Source organism: Pyrus communis, chromosome 12, assembly GCF_041283825.1.
Source record: "Pyrus communis isolate YQ-2024b chromosome 12, ASM4128382v1, whole genome shotgun sequence".
Classification (NCBI taxonomy): Eukaryota; Viridiplantae; Streptophyta; class Magnoliopsida; order Rosales; family Rosaceae; genus Pyrus; species Pyrus communis.
In genome coordinates this window covers 5,411,199-5,420,116 of record NC_142576.1, presented here as the reverse complement: position 1 = coordinate 5,420,116, position 8,918 = coordinate 5,411,199, and the positions used below count along the sequence as shown (strand labels likewise).

Sequence of the window (8,918 nt, the reverse complement as noted above, 5' to 3'; positions counted from 1 at the left end):
CGGGCATCCCATTGAACACACAACTTGCTTTCTCCATCCGGCACTTGGTACACATGTCTAGTAAAGAAGTAGCAACAAACACATTCCTCCCAATGCCAGTCTCCGTTATGTACCCATCTATCCACTACCCACTCCCTAAATCCCCTAACCTCCCACACGCAGAACCCGAACGAGGCTGAAACTATCAGGCCTCAAACCCATCTCCAACGACCCGCGACACTTCATATTGATAGAGTTGTTGATGGATTTGACCATGTAGATTGTAGAAAGTCTTTGGTCCATAAGCCATACGATACAATCGAGAGATTTTTCAGTATACATGATGCACAAAACAGTACACCCGTGTTTTAAGTTGAGACTTTAAAAAATAAACCCTAAAATAAATCTGATATTTTTGCAAGGAATAGAAACAGTAAATTTAATAATTTGTAGTCTTGAATAAGTTCCACACATCGACATTTATATGAACAACAAAACAATGGCCTCTAAAATATGATACATACAGATTATATAGGGATACATATATGCACCGTAAGAACCATTACATTGCACATAGGATTACAAAAATTTCATTCCCGCTACGCTACATAGTACATTTATATCACAACAATTTACACCTAACAAGATCTTAAAAATGAGTATATGTGGACATACATTGGAACTGCGATTGCACGCAGAGCTGTATCTGTCGTTCTTGTATAAAGCATTTTGCCTCAACTAGATTTCCGTGGATAGAGCTGAGCGACGTTTCAACAAATAGACTCTGAAGGGAGAGGAGAAGGAGGGGAGTATACTACAAGAATTTTGAGTAAGGAGAAAGGATACTCCAAACTACAGAAACGTACGCCGTTCTGTGGGAAAGAGAAGTGACCACCCAGTTCAAGCCAATAAACCCCTTTAAGTATCACTCCAACTATCATCATCGTCATCTTCATCACTTCCTGCATGTGCCTGTAACAAAATTCTTATTGTATTAATATATTAACGAACAAGGAAATACTAAGAGGGAGTGGGGGAGAGAGTAACCTGCCGAATTGCAATTGCTTTCTCTAAGATAGCAGCAACCCTCAAGTTGGTTGCCGGACCCTGAATGCTGGGTCTTGTCACCGTTGAAGATCTTGTCATCATTGCAGGCTTCAAGTTGAAGGACTAAGACAACAAAAATTGGTTCAGTCTTAAAATTTGAAAATAGAGAGCCCAAAATGGGGAAAAGGTGGGTGATGCAAAAGCAAGAAGCATAACAAAAAAAGACGGCTCTAACCTTAGTTCTTATCTGTTGCAGCATCGAATCTCTTTCATCTACCTTAGGTTCGACCTGAGGCCGAACTCGTTCAGTTACTTTTCTCAACTGCAAAATGTTAACATGTCAGAAAGGTATTTTGTAGAGCATAAATCTCATGAAGAGCATGTGCTGAAAGACACCATCATATGATTTTCATTTACCTTGCTTTGGCCATGAGCAGCAACAGCATCAATAAGGGGATTTCTAGGACGAGGGAGCTTAGTAACTGGAACTCCACTAGACCTTCCACCTTCATAGTCTGACATTACAGCAGAGTTATGGGATGACCACGCTATTTCTCCCTCTGATGTTGGCAAACTATGCTGAGGCTGCTCAACCATTGGTGGTGCTGTCACAGATGTGGAAAGAGGTTCTCCTAGTTCTGATTCTGAATTTTTCAGTGAATGTTGAAGTACCTTAGGCTCAATACCCGTCTCCGGAGTTACCTGCTGCACAGGCTGGATAATAGATCCATGAGAAGATTCAGGGTCATGTGTAAAAGTTATACATTCCGAGCTTGGTCCAGTGAATGGATTTGAACCAGTCTTAACTTTTTCTCCCTCTGAAGCTAAGTGATTACTTCCAGACCCATCATGCAATACCTCTGGTAACGATAAAAATGAGTTCGAGAATTGTGCCACCCCTAAATCAGGTAAATTGTACTGATGATTAGCATCGTTAACCACGGCTGGTAAATGCAATGAATACAGGGCAGGATGCACCACATTGCCCATTACTGGTTCAGAAACAAGTTGGAACTTCTCACCTTCTTCAGACGTGAGAGGCAAAAATGGGTTCTGGGGAGGCAGCACCTCGCTCTTTGGTGCTGGCATATCAAATTGAGCTTTCTCATCAGATTCCGGTGGCTGAATTGGCAGCAAAGAATCCTGACCAACTCCAACCAATTCTCTCTGTGAAAAAAGGGAAGCGTGTTGTTTTCCCATCCTCCATTGCATTGGTGGTAAAGGTGGCAATGGTGGCATGTCTTCCAGATTGACCACAGTAGCTTCAGGGGGCAGGACTGATCTAGGAAGGGTAAAATCTAATGATTCCAATGTTTGCTTCGTAACATCAAGTTCCTGGCCTGATGATTCTGGTAAGAACTCTGATGTTAAAGCTTGGCTTGGAAGATATTCAGGATGAGATTCCGGGGAAGCACCCCAGCATACTTCCTGATTGATGTGCTCCGTAGATGGTAACTGGTTGGGTTTCTCCAGATCCATGTGGTTTTGAGACCCTGCCTGTACAGATTGAAGACTTGATAAGATGATACTCGCTTGATCTTCTTCCGAACTTTCCACATCAAGCTCAGCAGATTGAACCTGCAGAGAACGTTTTAAGTCAGCTTCTGGCTGATCCCTTGCTCCATCTGTTGGCAAATCCTTGATATCAACTTGATTTGCTTGCAACTCCAATGAATTCTCCAAACTCGTTTCAGGCTCTGGGAGGTAGCAGGTAGGTGAAGACACAACTTCTGTATTTTCTAAAGATGCTGAGTCTATGGTAACATCACCAACAGCCAAACTGCTTTCAGGTAGTTCATCCAGAGAGAAATTATGACCATCATCAAATACTTTTGACCTGGAATGGTCATAAGTAGTTGATTCACTTGGGTTTGATTCTGCAGGGACATCACGCACAGCCAAACTGTTCTCAATCTGTTCATCCAGAGAGAAATTTTGACCATCATCAGATGCTTTTGGACTGGAATGGTCATGAGTAACTGTTTGACTTGAGTTAGATTCTGAATCTGGAGAAACATCTGTTTTACTTGCTTCCATTTGCACTTCTGAGTCTGTAGCAGATTCTGGAGAAACCTCATCCAGTTCAGATTCTTTGTCATGGAAATCCCCATATCCAGGAAGAGATGCATGCAAATTTATAAAACTCGTTGGTGAAGAAGAAATTGCATTTGGAGATGAATAGCTAACATCATTGACATCATTATCAGGTTGGGCAACAGCAGCAGAGGGCACAGCAACAGTTTCTACATTTAGTGTTTCAGGCACCACTTCATCTGAATCCACATGATCCTCATGGCCTGGGAAAGTTGGACAATTAGATGTTAGTTCCACAGAAACAATATCACCTCCTACATCAGCATCACTGGTGAATAATCGTAATTCCTCGTCATCCATGGCCCTAGATCTCTCTTCTACATTGAATTTTTCTTTATAATGTGGAACACCCGCTTCTTCTTTAACAGATTCGAGTTGGGGAAAGTCCTCGTCTAAATCAGATAATTGCTGCTCTATTAGGCCATGTGTCTGGGGAACATCCTGCTGCTCTGTTAGGCCATGTGTTTGTGAAGCATCCCGCTGCTCTGTTAGGCCATGTGTCTGTGAAGCATCCTGCTGCTCTGTTAGGCCACGTGTCTCTGGAGCATCCTGCTGCTCAGTTAGGACCTGTGCCTGCCAAGCATCCTGCTGATCTATTAGTCCATGTGTCTGTGGAGCATCCACTACAGGCTCTTCTGAGCTATGACTCCGTGCAGCATCCACCATAAACGGTACTACTTCAGAGTTGACTGCAGTTAGTGTAACAGGATCAGCAAATCTGGGATTTGTAACATCTCTATAATAAGGCAGTAATGTATTACCTGAAGATGTTTGTTCTTCTGGCAGAGCTGAGGAAAGCTGCTCTTCTGTTGATGAAATACTTAAATGTGGTGAATCAATCTTTCTCGCAAATCTTTCTAAAGAATCTTCATCGGCAAATTGTGTCTGAAGTATTTCATTCACAGCAATATTTCCACTTTGATCTTCAGAAGCAAGGGCTTCAACGTTTGATAAATGTGGCAAAGCATCAGAACTGACACATAAATCTTCTATATCTGATTCATCAACAGGATGGCTTGGTGAAGTATTTGGGGATTCATCGTTAGTCTGGGAGTTCGGGACAAAAGCCAGAGAATTATCCAGATTTGTCTCATTTTCATCAATGTCTAGTGATTTATAACCAACTTTAATTTCGTCAGAGGGGGTATCATCTAACACAGGTCCTGCTAATGATACCACTGGCGAGTTTGCTCCAGGGTCAGAGTGCTGTAGTGTAGGACTTGTATCCCTAACAAATGCACTGTAAGATGTATCTCCAGGATCAGGGTTTATGTCTTCCACAATGCATGCATTATGAGATAACGCATGCTCCTTTGTTGTGGCTGCTAGGGAATCCACGAATTCAGATTGCTGGTTGGACGACATCTCAAAAATCTCAGCTCCACAGGTTTCAGTGAAAGGGAATTCTTTAGCTGCTCCATTACACTCTGATGGTGAATTCTCAACCACATTGTTTGGATTATCAGAGTGCGAAAAACTGGCTGTATCTTTTTCAAATGAATTCTTCCCGTCATCTGTTGTAGAGGAGTTTCCAATTGATTGAGAGTCCGAAAATCGAGTTTGAAGCTCCAGTTGCTCCTCATCTGCATCAGAGTCTATCCCATATTTTTCCACATTCTGGAAGCGTAGATTGTTCTTAGGCTGAAATTCATTGTTAATTTCCATTTCTGATTCCATATTTGCAAAAGCATCCATGTAATTGTCCACCTCACTTGTCCTATCAACATAACTGGAGAGGGGGGACCCCTCCATACTGCCTTCAGTTTTATGTTCTCCACCAACTGCTAATTGCGTATCTGCTGCCACCTGATGAAGGTTGGAATAATTTTCTTTTGTCTCAACATCAGAGTTTGGATCAGACCCCTCTGGAATTTCTCTATCAAAAACCCCCCTATTAAAGCCATCCATGGATGGTTTTAATAAATCTTTATGGACATCAGGTGAAAAGCTAGCAATTTCCATTTCTGGGGACATTTCAGCAGGACTCACTGTAGTGATGTCAAGTATTCTAAGGTCTGGCTCACCACTATCATCTAAGGTCAATCTCAAGAGCGGTGGAGCAACAGAAGTTTCACAAATAAGTTTGCGTTCTGGTGAAAGAGTCTCCAGAAATGTTTTCATGTAACTTTTCCCAGTTTTTGAGTCAACTGCAGATCCATTCAAATGCCTTTTCTTCAATTTCACACGACGTACAGGATCACTGGAACAATTCTCAATACGCTCCTCCAGGAACAACTCATGCAGTCTGCATTGTTTGAAATATAATAAGTAGCCACTCATCCATCTGTTATTTAAACATGAACATTTACACTAGCGTGAATGAGAATAGTGCAATAATATGAAAAAAGAGCTCTTACTTGGCATTTGACTTGGCATGTGATGTCAGTGCAACTTCTGGGGTTTCTCCATTCCTCCAGTGGGATCCTTTCTTCTGCTACACATAAAAGACCACAGTAAATATTGTAATGACATAAGTTGTATTGTATAGTATAGCAATGACTTGCCAACAGAAAAAGGAGAACCTAATTTGCAAATTCTTAGTACAAAAAAAGTAACATTTCCCGGTTTCCACATAGGCCTGCATGCAGGCGCACGCTCCAAACAAAATTAGGAGATGCCTAACACATGCAGTCAGTCAGGAGGAGTGACATGAATAGAACTTAACCAAGGTGCATGCTTAAAATTTAAATCTCAAAGAGAAGAACTACACATTGATTGAGTGGCATCTATTTAAGTAATATCTTGCTCATACAGAACTAGGCCACACAAGACCATGGATAACAATCATGGTCGCTGCCCATGGGTGTCAGCGCTCCTCCCTGAGGAGCAATGCCATGTGTTTTTCCTTTTCTTTTCGTTTTATACCTTTTAAGTAATTTTGTGAGAGGTGAAATAGTAAATAAATTGCTAGGTAAAAAAGGTCCGTATGGCTGTTTGCAGAGAAAGATTTTAATGAGCATGATGTATATAATAACATGTATTACAATTACCTACATGACAGAAAACCTCATACAATTGTAACTATAGCAACTAAAGAATAAGCAGTTAATGAGAAATGATCATTCCATTGCAATACCTTCACTTTACGGGTTTTCTTTTCTCTCTGCATCTCCACTGTTATTGAAGATGCTGATTCGACTTTAAAGAATGACGGATCAGTGTACCGCTTCAAACATGCCCCAGCTCCAGCAACATCAAACCTGTTAGAATGGGATAAAGTGATAAACATAAAAATTTTAAATTTTCCAAAATCTTTGCATTTCAGTTTTTAGGTTAAAGTAGCATAAGTTAACACAAATTGGGTCATCATACTTGTCCAAAAGGAACAGCCGAGGAGGACCACGGCATTCTTCATAAGAATCCATTACAAAGCGAGGTAAGTCTCCACGGGTGATCATATTCTGTTCAGAACGCAGATTAGGATGCCAGTCAACCCCTGCAATAGAATTATGCACTTGCATAAATATGCCGTAATCAATGTCTATTAGCAACATGGTCAAAAGGAAATTACTTTTTACTAATGCATTAGATTTTTAAAGCTTTAAGCAGGTGCAAAACAAGTTACGAAGAAGAAATTACATAACATGTAGTCAAACCTGGGTTGGAAAAGAATGAAGAATGATTGGTTTGAGATAGAAGTGCCTTCTCAATTGAAGGAAAGTCTGCTTCAAGCTGTTGGACACGAACCACTAGACTGTGGCCTCGTGTAGCGGTTCCCATTACTTCCTCGTGCAAGTCATGAAATATTTCAGCAGCAAACCTATAAGTAAAAATTGGCAACTAAGTGCATTTCTCGTGAGTCCATTACCAACTAACTTAAAACCCAGCTACCAAATAAACTATTTAAAATGCCACCATAAAATTTCAGTTATGTGATACAGGCATATCAACCGGAAAGACCCAGATTACATATCAGCTGAAAAGGCTTTAAACATCATTTCTTGGACAAGGAAGTACTTATGTATCGATGCCCACCTTCGCAGTAACCAAATTAAATCCAAATTCCAGAACATTTGGATTTCAGTTTGATCCTACAACCAAAATTCATAATCCAATACATGGCAGACTCATTCCCGTAAAATATTCCCAATTACGCACACTTCAATCGCCCTAATCAAACGGTAATCTCCAATAATCGCATATTTAATCACCGGCATAGTTCAGTACTGGTGTCAAATAAGTCAACAAATTTCACTCGCTGTTAATCCAGTAATAAAGTCCAGATAAAGCATCGTAATTCTATCACCTCCAAGAGTCCAAATTTCAAACCCTAAAGTCTCAGCATTTCTGGTAAAAGCAACAATTTTCAACAATTCGAATAAAAAACCACTTAAAAAAAGTGAACAAAGATACTTACTCGGCAAGGTCGCCGAGCTGCCGCAAAACGCCGACAAGGCCGGCCATGGCCACGCCTTCCAGAAGAGCCTCTGGATCATCCCTATCGGCTGCTCCGTACAGTTCCGGATCGGCCAAGCCGTACTCGTTCCTTATCTGGTACCTCGTCAACGGCATTCTTCAGCTCTCCACTCCGATAAACCCTAATCTCCCCAACAGTGCAAATTGTATATGGTACCTCCGCTCTTCGATTTCACATTTCCAGAAGAGAGAGAGGGGAGAGAGAGGGAGAGAGAGTGTGTGTGAATGAATATGCGGTGGTCAGAGAGAGAGAGAGAGACAAACAGACGTGAGGGGAGTGAGAGAGACAGACGTGACGGAAAGAGTAGGGAGGGGAAGTAATTAAATGATTTGTTTTTTTATTTTTAACTGAGAATTTTGGAATGAAAGCACCGGTGAGACAGAGGGAGCTCGGCGCGCATCTCGCCGCTCATGACGCGCTCGCTGTAAAGGATCTTGGTATATAACTACACGCCTAATCTCGTAGATGGCGTTTTACTACAGTGATCAAAAATTAATTATGCACTCTTTAGTGCAAGTTTAATTTTCATCTGGATCCGTTTGGTGATCTTTAGAGATAAGATTGAATTGGTAGAGACATATAAGACATGATTTGTAACTCATATATAAGAATAGGTTAAGATAACTTACTTTATTCTAGATTCCTAACTCATCATGTTTAGTACTGTTCATCTCATATGTTAACACAACGAACAAGAAACTTGACTCAAGTTCATTTTAATTTATCATAACCTATCCCAACTAGCACACTAAACAAGCCTTCTATTCTCTTTTTATCATTTCGTATTTTATTACAAACAATAGTTTAAAAATGAGAAAATGAGTGCGAATAAATCATTTGTTATGTAGTAATTAGTATGTTTGTTTGTTTGGAGAGATTTGTCTCGTTTGTTTGGGTTGGAATCGCTTGCCTTGAAGACCATAACGTGTTGGTGCTTCCAATAATCCGAAGTTAAAAGGAGGGGTAAGTTGCTAATGATGAAACAATTGGCTTGGAAATTACTGTTTTAGTTTTTTGGGTGACTAGGCTGTTGAATATCTGATACTGAATATGAATCATTTTATATATCGATTAAGCTCATCCCATTGCTTCTCAAAGTGCTAAAAATGTTTGCTAACAATTGTAAACGCTTTCAATAACAACACTTCTAATATAAGTGATTATGAGAAGAAGAAAAATATTTGCTACGAAAATAGTTGCAAACGAGTCCTAAATCAAATTCTTATGATCACATCGAAATCATTTATGAGGTTACACCCGATTCAATTAACAAAGATTCACCAATATGATAGGCAATGACACAGTCATCAAATATAAATTGTATGATAATATAATAGGTATTTGTAATGAGTTCGATATTTAATTGTGATTAATTTTACTG

General features: G+C 40.2%; 1 protein-coding gene across 4 annotated transcripts; it reads right to left on the bottom strand.

Moving 5' to 3' along the window:
- Nucleotides 1-391: 391 nt before the first annotated feature.
- Nucleotides 392-7,952, bottom strand: LOC137745050 (protein SCAR2). Of its 4 annotated transcripts, none has more exons than XM_088681365.1 (11): nt 7,478-7,947; nt 6,717-6,880; nt 6,433-6,556; nt 6,197-6,320; nt 5,478-5,551; nt 3,882-5,365; nt 2,049-3,809; nt 1,444-1,925; nt 1,262-1,348; nt 1,027-1,149; nt 392-951 (listed from the first exon to the last, which is right to left on the bottom strand). In XM_088681365.1, the coding sequence occupies exons 1-11, from the start codon at nt 7,630-7,632 to the stop codon at nt 898-900; spliced, it is 4,632 nt and encodes a 1,543-aa protein (XP_088537491.1). In that variant the 5' UTR covers nt 7,633-7,947; the 3' UTR covers nt 392-897. The 4 variants fall into 4 exon arrangements, with proteins under 4 accessions (XP_088537491.1, XP_088537490.1, XP_088537488.1 ...); XM_088681364.1 differs by having other exon boundaries at nt 5,478-5,554; nt 7,478-7,830; XM_088681362.1 differs by having other exon boundaries at nt 1,444-3,809; nt 7,478-7,952.
- Between the last annotated feature and the right edge of the window lie 966 nt (nt 7,953-8,918).

What these genes read in the sequence shown, in the direction of transcription:
- LOC137745050 (XM_068484908.2), bottom strand. Translation starts at nt 7,632, where the DNA reads ATGCCGTTGACGAGGTACCAGATAAGGAACGAGTACGGCTTGGCCGAT. An exon ending in CATGCCAAGTCAAATGCCAA is followed by an intron (nt 5,366 to 5,477) that starts GTAAGAGCTCTT and finishes CAAACAATGCAG; the next exon opens with ACTGCATGAGTTGTTCCTGG. An exon ending in AGAAGAACAAACATCTTCAG is followed by an intron (nt 3,810 to 3,881) that starts GTAATACATTAC and finishes CACTAACTGCAG; the next exon opens with TCAACTCTGAAGTAGTACCG.